Source organism: Lissotriton helveticus, chromosome 2_1, assembly GCF_964261635.1.
Source record: "Lissotriton helveticus chromosome 2_1, aLisHel1.1, whole genome shotgun sequence".
Lineage (NCBI taxonomy): Eukaryota > Metazoa > Chordata > Amphibia > Caudata > Salamandridae > Lissotriton > Lissotriton helveticus.
This window is the reverse complement of record NC_136059.1, coordinates 87,275,673-87,294,492: the sequence shown is the minus strand read 5'-3', so window position 1 is coordinate 87,294,492 and position 18,820 is coordinate 87,275,673. Positions and strand designations below refer to the sequence as shown.

General features: G+C 42.4%; 1 protein-coding gene across 1 annotated transcript in view; it reads left to right on the top strand.

Moving 5' to 3' along the window:
* Nucleotides 1-18,820, top strand: part of DYSF (dysferlin) — a 1,004,398-nt gene that overhangs the window by 335,221 nt on the left and 650,357 nt on the right. The window contains exons 17-18 of the mRNA XM_078674496.1: nucleotides 10,133-10,168; nucleotides 13,448-13,563. Coding sequence (XP_078530622.1) covers nucleotides 10,133-10,168; nucleotides 13,448-13,563 — 152 coding nt within the window. The remainder of the gene's footprint in view (nucleotides 1-10,132; nucleotides 10,169-13,447; nucleotides 13,564-18,820) is intronic.

Sequence of the window (18,820 nt, the reverse complement as noted above, 5' to 3'; positions counted from 1 at the left end):
TGCTAAGACGCCTTGCAGGCACTCACCTTTTGCTCCGGTGGTCTTCGGGTGCCGTGGATCCTGTACGGCGCTCCCGCTCGCTTCGGGGCCTCCGGAGCGGGCTGGCCTGTACCTTCTTGGCGGCGCCCGGACGGGGCGGAGCAGGATGATCGGCCCTTGATGGCGCAGTGGACGTGGTCGTAGGGGCCGTTGTGCGTATAGGCCGGCTGTGGCTTGCTGGCCGGCTCCGGTGGGCCGGCGGCCTTGGGTGGAGGCGCTGCCTCCTGTTGACGGGGCTAACCGTACATCCGGCTTGCTCCCCCTTTGTTCTCCGGTCCGGCCATTTTGATTTCCTCCGCCCGGACCCGGGGAACGGGGCCGGCGGCACTGGGGAGCCGGCGATTCCCCATCTTCTGGTGGCCCCCCTTCCTGCCCTGGAGTGCCCTGCTGCCGGTCGGCTGGTCTTCATTTGCCTCGCTGCTGCCCGGACGGAGGTTGACGGCCGCCGCGGCCCCGCCGGGCTTCCAAGATGGCGGCCGACCCTGAATGTCTCAGCCGGGCCTGGACGAGCGCTGGAGGCCCGCCGCATGACCCGGGTGCCGGATACTGTAAAGGTTTTCCTACACTTAAGGATATCCTGGATGCCCTACACTCCTGGCGAGCTTCGTTGGCCGCACCCGTCGTCACCCTGGAGGTGGATCCTCTCTTCGGGCCGTTCGGGCCCCCGAAACTGGGTGCGGCTTCACTGTTGCAGGGTGCGACTGGCCCTATCCTAGGAAACATGGGCCCGGCGACTGCCGCGTCTGTTGGGGTGCGGAGTTCCGTTGCCCTTCATCGTCCTGTGCTGTCTCCTCTGCCGCTGGTCCGGGAGCCGGATCCCATCTGGACTGGACTCGATGACTCTTCCTGCCTTTTTTCGCCTCGGCTGACCGGCCGTGTCTCCTGTGCCAACCCAGCTGGGTCGGCCTTTCTCGAACTGTCCCTGAAATTGTGCCTGCATTGTGTGCGATGTTCTATGACTTTCCTGGATCTTCCAGGTTTTACTCCACGTGTCTTATCTGGACTGCCGTCTGATCTCCCTGCTCTTTGCCTTCTGTTCTTCGCGGTCTGGTTCTTAGTGAATCGGACGGCTACGACTTTGGACAAACAAGGACAGGGCTGATACAAACTTGCCTCTGTGTGCGGTAGTCTTGTACTGGTTGGATGATCGGCATGTAACGGTATGATTATGTGTGATTTTACGGTGCTCCTGGAGTGTATCCTGATATTTTTTGACTTCCCGAGGGCTCTGCCCTTTTTCTCGCAGGCGGGTGCAGACAATTCTGTTCCTAGGCCCTCTCCCGTGTGTTTTCTCCCTTTTCCCTTCCCCTCCCTCTTTTTTGTCTTCTGTTTCCGTCTTGCCTTTGCTCTTCTATATTTCGGGTTCTAATTAGGGCGACAGGCACGCTGCTGGGGGGTAGGCCATAGCCTTCTGCAGGGGTGCAGGGTGGGCTTGAGGGGTGGGTGGGGGGGTCTGTCACTTTGGGGGGTCTTTTTCCCCCCCTTTTTTTCTCCCTTTTTTGTTCTATGGCTCTTGTGTATTCTCTTTTTCGGGACTCCTTCTCGTCATGTGTCCCCCTGGGGTGTTTCTGATGCATTGACCTTCCGGTAGTATAGTGATTATGGCTCACTACGTATTCCGTCATCGATCTTTAATGGATGCCGTGTGCCGGTTTATGTTTTCCTGTTTTGTTGCCGGGGGGCGCGTGGTTGTGGAGGAGTCCCTTCCTGTTTCCTTTTTTTTCCTTCCCCTCCCTCTTTCGTGGGGGATTTCCTTCCTTTTATTGGGGTGTGTACCGTGTTGCTTTCTACGATGGGATCATTTTTACTCATGTTTGTTGGGTCGGATTGTTGCTGTGGTGGGTGGGCGCTGGCCGGCGAACGCCATATCCTCTCCTTGTGGTACCTCAGTTGGGATTGTATTTATCGATATGTTTGGTTCGTGTTGGATTTATCCTGTAATTTCTATGATCGCCGAATCGCGGCTCACCACGGCCCCTCCCTTGTTGCTTAACTCACTGCCCGTCATGATCCTGTACTCCCCGTTCCCATAAAAGAAAATCAACCTTCATGTATCCTGTCCCTGCTGATTGCTCTAAGGCTTTTGATATGTCTCCTGTGTTCTTTTTGTCATATCCTGTGGACACGTTTGTATTGTTAATTAGGCTTTTGCTATGTGGTGGCCAGCCCGTTGGGTTGTAGGCCCGTATTTGTGAGCACTCTTTGTACAATAAAGGTTTTAAAAAAAAAAAAAAATAAAAAAAAAAAGACTCTGTGGTCTGTGTTACATACGTGTGATCGAGTGATCTCGAAGGTTTCACGAGATGTGCATCTTCAACTTTCAGGTGTATACACTTATGGGGTGGGGTGTGAGTGTGGGAATGGTCTACCCTACATATGTGGATCCCTGATTCACAAGGTGATGTAGAGTCATTGGCAACTCACTAACAAACTGAGCTCAGCCCTTCAATATTGGGTAGCTACCAGACCACTCCAGGAGTTCACTCAAGCTAAATATAAGTGCAGCTCATTAACAGACAGTCAAACACCCGTAACATGAATAGACGCATAAAAGGGCCAGCTGCACTGCCATCTAGTCCCCCACATACTAACCCGGTCAGTGGGAAAGTACCCTTCGTGAATTACAATTCCACACTGCGGCTGGGCCACTGACTGTGTCCTGGGACCCTCTGATTGTTTAATTATTGCCTGTTTTATCCTGAACAAGACTGGCATGAGCGGCAGCCCAGCGGTTTGTAATCTGTTTCTCAAGCCTTTTCATCCATCATTGGTTCTCTACTGTGTCTTTTGTGTGTGTATCTAGTCATTGACCCTTACATTCTGTGCCTTGAGGCGGGTGTTACATACGGGGCTGGAGAGAAAGCAAACTGCTGGCTCCTCAGCAAAAGTTATCTTTTGCATTCTGGTAAATGCAGTTCACTTTTCTGCAACTCATAAGTAAGGAAATGGTCAACGGTTCACTGACAGAATATTGACCACAAAAATATAGATGTAAAAAATATTGAGGGAAAAATATACAATAAAAAAATATTGACTACTATACTTAAAAAGGTAAGTACAAAAATATAAAAATGTATAGTTTACAGAATAATATAGTTGTATTAAATATTAATTTCAATATATAATTTAAAATATTAAAATACACATATATTAAATACTAACATCAATTTGTAAAAAATAAAATATGATTAAATGTATATTTTAACAAAAAAACAAATACACTTTCTTTTAAAAATGTAAACACACTCACACACATACATATATGTGCATATAAGCAAAATATAAATTAACTAATATTTTAATTAATGATATTGTTTGAAAAGTCCTAAATAACATAATATTATCAAACATATATGTAAACATATTTAAATATACCAAAAACATAAAATATTAAAAAAGTGAATCAATTTAATTTAAAATAAAAATTAATACACACATTTTACAATTTAATTAAAAATAAGTTACAGAGTATATCGTAAATTATAAATATTATTATAATAATAAATCAAACATAATTATATAAATTACAGCATAAAATAAATTATTACATATTAAAATGAATACATATACATTCACAACATTAAAAAGAAAACATTTTAATACTAAATAAATATTAAAAGAATTACTCCCACCTAACACAACACAACAGCAACAAACTTTTTTACATCATACAAAAATAAGATTTACTATTCTAACTACAATATATATAAAATTACATAAAATATGACATTGCAAAATACTACAATTTACTATTCGCTCTACACTTAACACAACAATAAAAGGTATCATTAAAAAAAATAATAATGATTGCCACTCCAGCCAGTGCAACAGAAGGGAAAGTGTTGGATTGCGGAGGGGTAACATTTACTATTCCCACTCCAGTCTGAGCAACAGTAGCGAAAGTGTTGGATTACTAAAGGGTAAAATGTACTACTCCCACTCCAGTCAGTGAAACAGTAGGGAAAGTGTTGGATTGCGGAGGGGTACAATTTGCTATTCTCACTCCAGTCAGTGCAACACAACATTAAAAACAAATACAATATCTGGAACAAAATGAAATTATAAAAAAAAAATGAATTAAACAAATACGTTGAATAAAAAATACAAATATATTTAATATTAAAAAATATATATATATTACAATGTTAAATACACATCGCAAATGCCGACAGGTATTACTATAAATAAAATACAAAGATTATTTTCATACAAATAACATTTATATTAAAATGTATTTGTTAACAAAAATAAATGTTTCACATAAATTTAATTTAGTTACTTCCCACCCTATAACCACACAAAACTCACAACCTTCACCTAAAACATAACTAAAATAAAATATATATACATATATATTTTTAATATATATATATATATATACATATATATACTAATAATATAAATATGTATCAACAAACCAATAATCATAATTTACATATTAATTATTAATTAATTGTGATGAATGTTTTTTCCACAGTATACCCTCACAAAACACACAACACACTCATAACATTTACTAGAAAATTATTCACACAATTAGCATAAGAAATTATCAAATTAATAATCGATATTACTTGAAAAAAGTATTATGATGTATTATATTTTTATATTTATTATATAATAATTATTACCCCTACAAAACCCACATCTAAAATCGATAAAAAAAATGCGCAATTAACATAATTATTTGTCAATTAAACAAATATTATTTATTAAAAGCTAAATATAAATTAATTACAAATAATTCACTTTCCACCCTTTACCCGTATAAACCCCAACCCCCCACCTAAAATTAAACAAAAAAAATATTAAGACAATTAAAATAATTCATTTACAATTATGTAATTAATAATATTTAACAAATAATTATTGATTAATTAACATTAATTAACTGCTCACCCTGTACCTCTACAAACCCTACAACCTGCACTTAAAAAATGTAATTAAACAATTAACCTAATTAATTAATATTAAATAACAACTAATTATTAACTCATTACTTCCCACCCTTTACCCGTTTAAACCCCACAACCTACGCAAAACATTTACATGAAAATATTAATAGCACAATTAACCTAATTAAAAATCAATTAAATAAAAAATATTAAGTAAACAATATTCATTAATTCATTATAACTAAATGACTCCCCACCCTGTACTCCTATAAACCCAAAAGCTACTAAGGAACTTAAAAACACAAAATTCAATTCAATTAAATTTTATAACTTCTAAAAATGCAACTAATACATCATAAACATTTGAAATATATACTAAAATACAGAACAATGATTAAAATCAATATTTTAAACAACTTTATTTCAGCGAACCATATTAATGACTCCGATATTTTAAAAATCGATATTACTTACCTAAAATTCGATATTCTTGACATAGATTTTCTTACTTTCGATAATTCCATGCCACAATATTTTGTCTGTCGATATTTTGAACTCAATATTTTGTCTGAATAACTTTCATTTTATCAGGTCAGTACCGCTCCAAAGCATACAGGACATCCCAAAGTTTATAAGCCTAATCCCTCTAAGAGGAGCTTTAACAAGTGGGGGTAAGTGAGGTTGGGGAGAAAACTGCTGGCCTCATATCAGACGTTCGCCGTTGTATTCTGGTAAATGCAGTTTGTCATATTTCCATGAACTCACTAGTAAGGTAGTGTTATCACAAATTGCGTTTTCCAGAATGCAATGAAGGAGTTCTGCTGAGATGCCAGCAGGTTGCTCCTCCATCCCCACCCCAGGCCTGACTGCTCATTGGGTAGCTTGGTGGGGTTACACTAATTTGCATAAGTCTAGATCATTTCTGTAATGGTGCCGAAGAGGCAAGCAGTGAGGCAACTGTTGCCCTGATGGAATCTTAGGGCCTGATTAAGATCGTGGCGGATGGGATACTTGATCACAAACATGACGGATGGGATACTCCATCCCAAATGTGATGGATGGGATACTTGGTCACAAACATGATGGATGGGATACTCCATCCCAAATGTGATGGATGGGATACTCGGTCACAAACGTGACAGATATCCTGTCTGCCTTATTTCAAGTGCAATAGTATATAATGCACTTGTACTATGGCTGACAGAATATCCGTCACATTTGTGACTGGGTATACCATCCGCCAAGATCTAAATAAGGCCGATGTGCTGATGCACTAGATGTACTAAGCTTTTTTTGGTCACAAACTCTCCAAATCAGAGCTTGTGACCACACAATTGCTTTTTTCAAAGTACTAAACCCATTTCAGGACTCTGTAACCTTTTACCGACTCCTAAAATGGCTTTAGAAATAGATAAGGAATTGCTATTTGGAAGGGGCTTGTTGTAAGCGTACCTATCCATAACTATTTTTGGCTTTGGATCAAAATAGAAGTCGTAAACCAGTTGAAAAGTTACTGACTTCCAAGTTCGGGTCATGAGTCATGACCCATTTGAAAAAGGGAAGTGGTTCCTTGTGAACCCCTTCTCTGTGAATGTTAACGAAAGTTCATTGGGGAGTAGGCAGTTGTCCATGGCACCACCTCAAACTCTCTATTTTTAAAAAAGTTTTTTTTAATGCAGCCAGGTTTTGATTTATTTAAATGTGGTAACAGACATGGGGGACTAGCGACACTAGTAGGCCACCACCCCAGTGATGGCTTCCAATCGTAGTGCCTTGCAATTTGCGAAATCCTAAATTCATATTCAAGAGGTAGGTCAGAATACGATTACAAAAGTCTTTTCTGGTTGCTAAAATACTGGTTGCAAATTGCGACCAGTCTGTGGGGATCCATCTGGTCCTGGAGAACCAATGCGTAGAGTAAATTATGGAGTGACCCACTGTTAGCTTTAGGTAAGAATATGAAATTTCCAGAATTGGGCAGGTATCCTATAGTTTTCTTTCTTTTCATCAATGTGCCCATCAAGAACCTTTTTGAAGCTGTGTCCCTTTAGCCATTTCCTGCATGACGGCTGGGCAGTTCCTTCTTTTTTACCTTCCTGGGCTTATATTTATGGTTTAGCATGCTTCTAATCCTTATTTGTTTCATAAATTATTCATGCATGCACATCTTTGAATATGCAGATTGCGGCTGGCACTCGCTAGATATTCCTCAAAAAATCTCTTAATTTTGCATCTTTTTAGATGCTGAAGGAACTATGAAACAGGTTCCCGTAGGGGGACAAAACAATTAAATCATAATCGCACCAAAGAATTCCACCAAATAATTAAATAAAATGAGGCCACACAAACAAAGAGGAAATGTATCATTTAAAATATGTTCTCAAGTGCAACATGATTTCTCTGGCACAACCTGGCAGCCCTTAAATACCATTACCTCTCCGATTGCAAAAAATAAAAGAGTGTGCTCTATTGATAATGAATACTAGTTTTTATCATGGTTTAAGAAATGATTATTCGATATCAAATAGCCAGACACTTACATGTGTAGTACCTTGAATAAGAAAACAAAACTGTTAATATTAACCTGTTTCTAAGTCCTAGCACCCAATTTAATACGGCAGAGTCTAGTGATCTGACAAGAATGGAAGGCTGAGTATTCCTTGCCAGGTTTTGAAATTTTGACCTGCAAATCATTGGCAGTATTTCACTCGCTGTGCTATCTTGCCACAACTAGGGGCCTGATTATGATGTTGGGCAGAAAGCCATCGGAGAGCTAGTCGGAGGCTTTCGGCCTGACATCATAGGTTTCCGTCCAACAGCCGTATTGTGATACTGGTGGTTGAAGGGAAACCTGTGGGGGAATTCTGCTCCGATTTCAATGGGCTCAGTGAGCCCATTGAAATAGTAATCCCAAAATGGCAACAGAGCCAGCGTCGGCTACCCGATTGGGCTTACGATGTCGCTTTCCGCTTGCCCTTTCACGGCGGTCCACCAGCCAAGAAAAGGCATGCGGAAAATAACTTTGGGGGCCCCTAGCAGGGTCCCCTGGCCCTCTGCTATGGGGCCTGGGAGGCACCTATGATGTCCCCCTAAACATCCTTGCACATGGTGCATGGATGTTTGCCAACACCCATTATTCTATTGCCGCTTTGCTGCGGCCATTTTCCGTCCGCCGCACAAGCTGCAAAAGAAAAATGTATGTTTCCGACTGCCCATAGGGCGCTTGAATCCTATAACTGCGATTGAACTGCAAACTATTAGTCAGGCAGTTCCATTCGGCTACAGTGTCATCCGACCAACATCGTAAACATGCCCTAGGTGTGTTTGTCACCAAGTGGAGAACATCGGAGTGGAAACACTAGGGTATGAACATGTGATCCCTTGTTAAAGAAGGGATCAAATGTAGATATAGGATGGTTGGATCGGTCCCAGTTTTTCAGACAACCATTGAAAATGAATGTACTCCATTTAGATTCATAATATGAAACAGTAATTCAAGGATAAAAAAAAAACTGTTGCGGCTTGCAAATATTTTTTTAGGATCCTGCAGCCGGGGCCGATGAATCCGAAGACTGACCTGTTGTTATTCCACCTCAGGCCTCTTTGTTCCATCCCTCTAAACTTCCCATCTCTTCATCTCACTCTTACAGTTTTTTATAACTCCTGACTTGTCCCTTTGTCACTGTTTTCCTGTCTTACTTCATTCTCGGCCCTTGTCTCTCTTGCCCTGGGCCAAAGTCTAAAAGGCAAGTTAGATCAATTCCCCGCAGCTGTAGTTAGAGGACCAGCCGCTAGTGGGCAAGAAAGCACTTAGCCTATCGAAGGCCATTCGATTTGATGGCAGACATCTGCCAACCACCCTTTTACTCAAAAAAGTGACAACACTGCATTCAGTTGTCCTCGACAAGCAGTTCTTCCTTCATCCAGCTGTGTTTCTTCTTCTATGTTTGCACTTCGATGCACTCAGGTGTCAAAGTTAAACGTCATAACCTTTAACAGATAAAGGCATGCACTTTTTTTGCTATCAAGGCACTAATTAGCAATGTCACAGAATTCCTGATTTTGTGCAGTAATTTTCCCACGCACATTTCACTTGGTAAAATCAGGAAATTAAATGGCCACAATGTGGAGAGAAATGTGCAAAAGTCAGTCAGAATCAATTATTTCTGCAGTTATTCCCTTTCTCTCCCTCATGTTGGAATTTTACAGAATTGTACTCACTGCACAGTATAGGGAATGTTGGATACGGCTTTACCTCATGGGAAGTCCCTCCACATTTGTACCAGTAGCCTAAATACAGGTGTGTAAACTTGGTGTGGACACCATTGGAAATTATGGTGAAAACCCACAAATTATGGTGTTTTGGCTGTTCCCCACTTTCCCAGTGTCCCACCACTCCTGCCGCTCTACTACTCATGGGAACCCCCATTTTCCGCACCATGTGACAAGAAATTATGTGGGGGTGGGGTGATAAGACATTTTCCGCACCGGGGGTGGGGGGTGACAAGACATTTTCTGGACCGGATACCACCTGACCTTGCTACGCCACTGGGTTATAGTTAACCCCTTCCACGCGGGGCTAATTTCCACGCGGTGCGGGGTGGAGAGGGGACGCGCGCGGCGCCGTGGTGCTCGTGACGAGCTGAGCTCGTCATGCTGCACAGTGGAGCTGTGCTCATGACGAGCTGAGCTCGTCACTACTCCGCCCACTTAATGGAACATCCAGCACAGCAGGGGAATTAGCCCCACGTGGGAGTGCTGCGGCCGTTATGACGAGCTGAGCTCGTCATGAGCACAGCTCCACTATGCCTCATGAAGAGCTCAGCTCGTCATGAGCGTCGAAGGTGTTAATGTACAGACTGTTTCACAATAGTTCCTTTCACACATTGATTAAATCATATAAAGTCAAATTACTTGAAAAATAATCTTTGAGATGCAGCATATATCACACACATTGTGTTAGACTCACTGCCCGCTTTTATCTTCATATGCCTTACAATTTGCAGACGCTTTGCCATATATGTTCTACATATACATTTCATATAATATTTTATTTTAATTTGGGAGTTAAACGAGTGCTGGCTTGGCTGCATACTAACATTCGCTTAAACAGCTATTCCTTGCTCCCCCCCCTTGAATGTGCCCCCTATTGGTTGGTCACTCCCTTCCTAACCTTGATCTGTTTCTTTGTGCTTTAGATGAGCCACCCCGGAAGTCACTTGAAGTCTCAGCCTGTAGGTTACTTGAAAATATCCATTCATGGTCTAATCTATTCTTGTTTCTTAGCAGGTTTGAGTGCAACTGGAGAGTTTGAGCAAATGTTTGGGAAGAAAAAGAGATGCCATATTTAACAATGTTATCATTTTACATGATTGCATTTCACTTGAGACTTTTTTTGCCTAACTCATTTTCACAATTTGAAACAACAAATTTTAATGTTTCACATCCTGCAAACAGTCATGTAGTCTTCATGTTAAACAAAAATGTTGAAATGTTCTTAAGAAAATGCCTCTATGTACTACTGATTAGATGTAGCTTTGAAGCAGCAATGAATGTATTTACTGTTTTTGGATGAAAATTTGGTGTGCCGCTTAATTTTATTAAAACTGAATTATTTCGCAGTCGTTTATTTCACGCTTTTGTGTAAAGTTTTCAATATTTGTGTAAATGTTTTCAGTTTTTTGTATAGAACTGGTTAAAACCAGAGACAGGTAATATATGCCCTCAGTACATATCTAAAATTGAGATTTATCCCCTTGCTGGCCTGTGGTTCATTTGAGTAGTACCATCTGTTATGCTATGACCAGCTATCAATACATTTATGAAGAACAAATTAATCTTAAAATCCCTGAAATGGCACTTAATATACCTGTGGCCCTTGTAATTGATGCCTGTTTTAAATATGTGGGATATGTGGATTCTGTGTGTTGTTTTGTTATGGTTAATTATTTTTGGGATGCAAGTTGTATGACAAATGTCAAGGGCAGTTGGGATCCAGATTAGAAGTAGGGTGGGTCCTTTTGGCCAAGAATACTGGACAAACGAGTTGTGTGGTAAAATATCTGTCATTTGCATGTTGGAAAAGACTGGGTTTCAGGAGTTTTCTGGAGAGCAGACTGTTTGGTCGTGCTGTCAAGGATGGATTAGTAGTGCTCGAGTGATCGATTCCTCTGATTTTTGACTGATTGAACCTATGTTGGCAGATTCTGCCTGGTGGCTGATGGTAGGGTTTTTAGTTGTTACACCGTTAGGTGGTCTGAATCTGCAGGTTCATTATCTAAGGTTGTATCAAGTGACAAAATATTGTATTCCTCAAAATATTGACTCCACAATAACTAAAAGCAAAGAATACTCTGATGAGCGTAGGTTTAGTATTTTGAGCACCCTATTTGTGAAGATATATATGTTGTAAGGTACACAACTGTGACCTTGAGAATAGTAGATTTTGACTTACCTGGATATACATATGTAAGGACATACCTCTTTTTGTATGGTTCACCCCAAAGTTTTTGGACCGATGCTGATGGCTTATTGACTCTAAGAGTACACTGAGGTCTGCTAACAAGACGTTGGTGCCTTTGTTCTGACTCCAAAATGTGTATGTGACATTGGCTATACCCAATCAGCTTAAGCTATCTTACCTGTAAGTTCCTAGTATATGGTATCCAGGACAGGTAAGTTAGAAGGTCACCAGGGAATGCAGCACTGGTTGTGTCACCCTGGGTGTGACATAAGTAAAAACAAGCCAACCTTGGTACCCACACCTCTGGGTTGGAGTAAGGAGCTCTGGACACCAAGAGGGGTTTGGGCATTTTGGGAGTAGGCAGATTGTTGCATCTTGGGATAGCCAGATGCCTGACTTCACAGGAAGTGGTCATCAGGAGATAGGAAACTTAGTAGCCCATTGGCTACTGACCACGTCTACTCTGAGGGCACTTTCTGAGCATAGAAATGGCATCCCTGGCTCCCAGAACTCAGATCTCGACTGAACTGGAAGAAGGACTACCCTGCTGGACTGGGAAACTAGCATAGAGAGGGCGCAATGGCGTGAACTGCACCTGCTGAAGCTGGTGGCTAGCAAAGGAGAAGTGACTGTGCCTGATGTGTCCTGCTTGCGGAGAAGTCATCTCCGGAGCCCAGCCGAAGCAAGAGACTCCAAGAGTCAGTTGGCTGACCTCCAGTTTGCAGTTTGCAGAATTGTAGAAACGTTCAGAGCATGGAAAGTTGGAAATCAACTCCCTTCACCATCTTTATTTATGATGCTGATGTTCGGTTCCCAATCCAAAGCTCTCCCCTTTTGCTCTAGTTTTTGCCCCACACACATGCCACCCTCACCCTGTCAACCGATCATAGCAACATTATAAGACTTGCAGAAAAGAAAGGATCTCTCACGAGGGTGAGACTAGGTGGAAGCACTCAACGTTGAATTATTTCATCGCCGCGACTACTAGTGCAGGTTTTCAACATACAACCTGCCTTGTGCTTCCTGTGCTTTGTGTACGTTCTTTATATGAGGCATTATAGTAGAGTACACAAACAAACATCCATCGTTAGTTCTCTGTAGAGTATTCGGCATACTAGAATACAACGAATGCAAATGTTCGGGAGCGGGGATTTTGATAGACGACCTCCGTGGATCAGTACTCAATTCAGCCACTTACATAGAAATTTGAGTTGTCTAGTAGGCGCTACTTTAATCCTATCCTAGCAAGTGGCATCAAGGTGGCATCACTGATTGAGATCGGCTTCTACCAGCTGAGAAATGTTTCCCTACTTGCGACACCTACATAACATTAAGTTCCATAATCGTAAGACCATAATGCATAAAGCATATGCAAAGACAACTGAACTCTACATGCTTTTCTTCCAAGTCTTTGTTCGTATCTCAGTTTCACACCTGCTCTTTATTACTGGCACAGTCTTGCAGTATAAGAAATGAGCACCTTTGCATTAATTTGTTTTACTGCGTATACCACAACCAGGACCAAACAGTTCCGGCGGATTCATCCCCCCACTATGCCCATGGTAGACAGTTGTGCTTATCCTTGGACAGGCAGATCTGCCAATCTAGGGTTCTGGAAGAAACAGTCCAAGGGACAGGCCTTCCTCACTGCTCTCCACTTACTTTAGAAACAATCTAGAGTTGGAAGTAGGAACTTTATAGCACTACACTTTCCCTGTTTTAAGCATACGCCACCCCATTTCCTCTCCTGGTCCACTGTAACTACCCAACCTGCAGAGTTAATACTGGAAGAGAGTCGCAGTGTCATCTGTGGGCATCATGAATACCAATAAACACAAACATAAACCTTTGATACAGTGAATAATTCGAAATGCCCATTTCTTAATTTCTCAGCAGGTGTAATCATTTACAGTATAGCAAATATGTATGTGAAGTAGTAAATGGTCCTGTGTTTGGTGTTGTCACCATCGTCCAGCTGTAATAAGAAAGCAAGAATTAGTAATATTTGTATGTTGAGGTCCTATCACTAACGTTACCTTCTGTGTTTTAGTTGACGATAGCCTGGGATTCCTGCCAACGTTTGGACCTTGTTTCGTGAACCTCTATGGGAGCCCTAGAGAATTTACAGGATTTCCAGATCCATATGAAGAGCTCAACTTTGGAAAGGTACAACCATATTTTACTGGAAAATAATGATAATAAATTGTATTTTTATTTAGGGCTACGAACCAGACCAGCTGATTCTAAGGGCATCATTAGGATGGCGGGCGGACTTTGTCCGCCCGCCATCCTCACAGTAAAAGGGATCGCCCGCCATAAGGGCAGGGGTCCCGTGGGGGCAATTAGGATGGCCCGCCACAGTGGCGGGCGCATCCTGCATTCCTGGTATTGTGGCGTGCGGTGCACTCAGCACCACCCGCCACAATGCCAGAAAGGCATGTTGTGCACTTACATGCACAACATGGCAGGCACCGCATGGTGCCTGCCATATTGTGCATGGAACTGCTGGGGGGTACCACAGGTACACAAACACCGCATGCCTCGCCACGGAAAGGCTCCCTCCCGCCTGCATCCTGATATGGATGGCGGTGTCTAGCAGATACCGCCACCATATAAAACCCCTTTCTGCCTGGTCAACTTGATGACCTGGCGGAAAAGCGGCGGACGGACTTTCCGTCCGCCGTGGTCCCCCCTCCATACTAATATGGCGGGGGGAAATGGGTGGCAGGCGGGCTAGGATGTAGGGCGGATCCGCCCTACATCCTAATGGGTCCCTAAGTGTTTGCAATAACCTGAGTTACAGTTACCTAATTTACTAGTAATCAGTTTTCAAAGCAGTAAAAGAAGAAGACTTAGGTGAGCATGCAAAGATCGGACTAGAGACTGTCAGGTCGCAATAGATGTCAGCAGCGAATGTTCTTTTGGCAGAGCTCTCTTCTGCCAGAATATTCCCCATATCTGTAGTACGTATGTTCCATGGGAACATTATAGAACTACCTAGGCTGCTTAAAATTAAATAATGGAAATATCAACAAAGTATAGTGGTTATTCTTGAAAAAGTCTGAGAAATTAACAAACGTAGACTTCACAAACCTTAACGTTTTTTAAGACAAAACAGAGGTAGGAAAAATGCAGCACAATTATGTTTTAACTGAAAATTCTACTTTATTGGGGAATTTTCCTGAAAATAAGCATTTGCAGAGAAACTCTCCCCCCCCAAAAAAAAACATTTTAGTGGCAAATTTCACCTGCATTAAATTGTATTAATCCAAAGATATAATGCAATCCTGAGAACAGTAAAACACCTTTCTCGTTTTTCAACTTGCTATGGATAGCAGCAGCAGCAAATCCTGTTGAAGAATTTGTCTCAAAAAAAGAAAAAGCCTTGGTCGCTTTTCTAGCACTGGATAGATGGCATTGTGCTAATCCTGTGCTTCTAAAAATCTGCTAGAAAAACAGATATTTGAGTCAGTCCCCTGTAATAACATGGATTTATTTGGGAGAGGGAATTTGCCCACCTCAAGAAAAAACACACTCTTTGTTTGGCTGAACCATTAAAATCAATCAGTTCGTCTGACCTCAACCCCCTGGTAGCTATGGTACAGAGCAGACAGGTTTAACTCATAGGGGTCGATTCCGATTCTGGAAAAACCGCTCCGAATAGCCGTTTGGAGCGTTTTTCCCGTACGAATCGTACCCTGCAACGTCCCCCGTACGTACGACGAAGTACGATTAGTACCAGGAGCCGTACTCCGTAGGAGTCGTACATGACACCGTACGACTCTAATCTCTGTACGATTCTCCCTCGGAACCCGCTGTACGCGACATCTGTACCGTTCGCGGCTGGTTTTTACGACCCAGCAAGTACGATACGTGTTGGCTATGCACTGTACAACCCTTTTTCTACGGGAGCTGAAAACAGCCGTAAAAGCAGAGTTCGCGCCAAAACAGGTACGGAACGGCCCCCCCTGGGTACGGTGAATACCCCCCATGATCGCAGGGGTACGCACCATACCCCTGCGATCATGGGGTGTACGAGCCGTACCCCCATTGTACGATCGGTGTACGAGCCGTACACCCATCGTACATGGGGTACGGCTCGTACACCGATCGTACAATGGGGGTACGGCTCGTACACCGATCGTACAATGGGGTACGGCTCGTACACCGATCGTACAATGGGGGTACGGCTCATACACCGATCGTACAATGGGGGTACGGCTCGTACACGGGGTACGGCTCGTACACCCCATGATCACAGGGGTTCGGAGCGTACCCCCGCGATTATGGGGGGTACGGACCGTACGGTGTGTATGTGTTTGTGTGCTTTTCCATACGTCTCGCCCTTACCTGACGTGGACCGTACGAATCGCGTCCTCATACCCCGGTCCGGATCGTACTCGTCGGGTCGTACGGCATGTGTACGAGTCGTACGGTATGTGTACGAGTCGTACGGCTCACGGTTTCAGCCTTGCAATACGTACGGATCGCGACGATTCAGACGGATTCATGGAATACGGATCGTACTTCGCGACTTGGACGGACGGGTACGATTCGTACGGAGAGGGCTCCGGATACAAATCGTACGGACGTTCTTTTCCCGAATCGGAATCGACCCGCTAGTGAGCCATTTTATGCAGTACCAAACCAGTAACAAAGTCAAAACACTAAGCAATACAAATTGCAACAGAAAAAAAAGAGTAAACTTTAAGAAACAAAATGACGCCAAGATGACAAAAATCCAATGAGGCTACCGGAGATATGAATAGTTAAAGTTTTAGGTACAAATAGCTCCAAAAAGCACTAAGTGCCGGTGGTAGTCAATGGGGGTGGTATACCGGGACTTAGGCATGTTTGAGAATGACCACGGCAGAGCCCCCGCCAAATACATCAATTGCATTGGTCTCGGTGAAAAGACTGGAAGAGAAAAAGTTTTTAGAGGACCTCTTTTGAGTTCCAGAACATAAATAAAGAATTTGCTTAAATTTATATTGATTTTTTTAATCTATATATATAAAAACAAAAGTATGTCTGTCTGTCTGTCTGTTTGTCCTTTATGTATTACTACACCATTCATCCGATCACCATGAAACTTTGGGAAGTTGTTGAGTACACTCCCGCAAAGGTTTCTGGCATACATTTTTTAAAAATATCGGGCCCCCGTGGCCCTCATAATCTTTCAAATACTGACGTACGCACCAGACGGAAAAACAACAAATCGTGTATCCACAAGCACTCGAATAAATAAATAGAATTAAAACACCATTCATCCGATCACCATGAAACTTCGGGAAGTTGTTGAGTACACTCCCGCGAAGGTTTCTGGCATACATTGTTTTCAAATATCGGCCCCCCAGAGCCCTCATAATCTTTCGAATACTGATGTACGCACCAGACGGAAAAACAACAAATCGTGTATCCACAAGCACTCGAATAAATAAATAGAATTAAAACACCATTCATCCGATCGCCATGAAACTTTGGGAAGTTGTTCAGTACACTCAGGCAAAGGTTTCTGGCATAAAATTTTTTTAAATATCGGCCCCCGAGGGCCCTCATAATATTTCGAATACTGATGTACGTTCAAGATGGAGAAAAAAAAATTGTGTGTCTACAAGCACTCCAATAAATAAATAGAATTAAAACAGCATCCATCCAATCGCCAGGAAACTTTGGGAAGTTGTTGAGTACACTCTCGCGAAGGTTTCTGGCCAATCTTTTTTTTTTTTTTTAAATATCGGCCCCCCATGGCCCTCATAATCTTTCGAATACTGATGTACGCACCAGACGGAAAAACTAAAAATCGTGTATCCACAAGCACTCGAATAAATAAATAGAATTAAAACGACACTTTGAAATGTTTTCCATATTAAAATGAATAAGTTTCAATAAAAATGACACAATGTAAATTGAATGTTATCATAACGAGTTTCCTTGAATTTCTTTTCTTCGGAGATCGCAGCAACGACCGACGGGTAAGCTAGTTATATATAATTATTTTTATTAAATCTGTACTGGTCACGACTGCACACGATCACAAACATCAAAATTGTACAGTTGTGGAGATATGATAGCTGAGTATTACAAAACACCTTTTCAGGGAAGTCAAAAAGTTTGAAAAACTCCCACTTCAGAAAGGGACTGTGTGACTTTTTTTAAGAAAAGCATTAAAATGTCGTTCAAGTCTCAGGGAAGCAGAGGACCTAGTCACTTTGTAAGAAGACAGATCCTTTGTGCAGCTGTTGAAATTGGCCTAATGGGCCTTTAGAGATTTGAAGATGTAGTGCTTAAAAATGTGTATGTTCCAGTGCAGACAGGGAGTTAGTATTTTTTTTGGAGGCGCATGGATCCTTTAAGCTGAAACAAGCTGACACTAAGTCCAACTCTGTGGTACTGCTGATTGGATACTTTTCCTGCTGGGTCCCGCTGTAGCTATGGAGGAACGTTTTTCAAAAACTTTCTTGTTATGACTAAACAGCCACAGGAGTGCACTTCTAAGGTTCCCAGGAAATCAGTAGACAGCACATAGGCTCTCAGGGTGTCAGGCTGATGCCAACTGCGAAGTCCAGTTCTAGTCCAGTTGCCTCTAGTAAGCTGGGCATTTTAAGGAAAAGGCCACTTGCACGTTGTTGTGTCTTTGTAGCCACACTTGATGTCAGGAAGCTGAGCCTTGGAGCCCACTTCATTGTCCTGAGTACAAGAATGAGAAGGTCTGGTCCTTCATTGCTCCTCTCAGGCCCCAGAGAGCAGGTCCAAGCTCTACCCACATTTTCAGTGTTGTGTTTGCCCCGCTGCAACCAATCTCACAGTGACCCTCACTCTCAAAATCCAAGATGGGATAACTCGTCTCCTCTTGTGTAGAGCCTGTGCGGTGCCCACCAGGAGGTATGGCCCGGGAAATGGTGTAGCTTTACTCTTACTGGGTATAGTGCCAACCTGAGTATGGGGACAAAGGCTGGGCCTTTCCAGGTGCCACCTAACATTTGTTGGTGACAGTGCAGGCACCTTTGAAGCTAATGAACTTCCTGGGTCTACCCTAACTGGTCTGCCTGCCAGGGAAAGGAAACACTTCTCACATTCAGGCCATTGTGTCTGCTCTTGGAGCAGTTTTCACAACTCTTTCACACCTCATTCAGGACAAGTACAGCTGGGCTGTGACTGGAGAGCTAATTTAAATTAGCCTCTATTGCTTCAGGGAGGGTAATGGTATATTTCTAAAACTTACATTTCCAATGTGTTTTTAAAATAAATCTGACTTCACCATTGGATTAGATTTGTATTAAATATAAAAATAAGTCTTTGAATGGAGTCTGTAGCTGATACAGGTCAACAGTTATAGAGTAAAGTATATAATCTATACTTTCACTATTCCTATATGCTAGTTACCAGTGGCCCAATGACAATGTCGTTTTGTGCCTAGTCA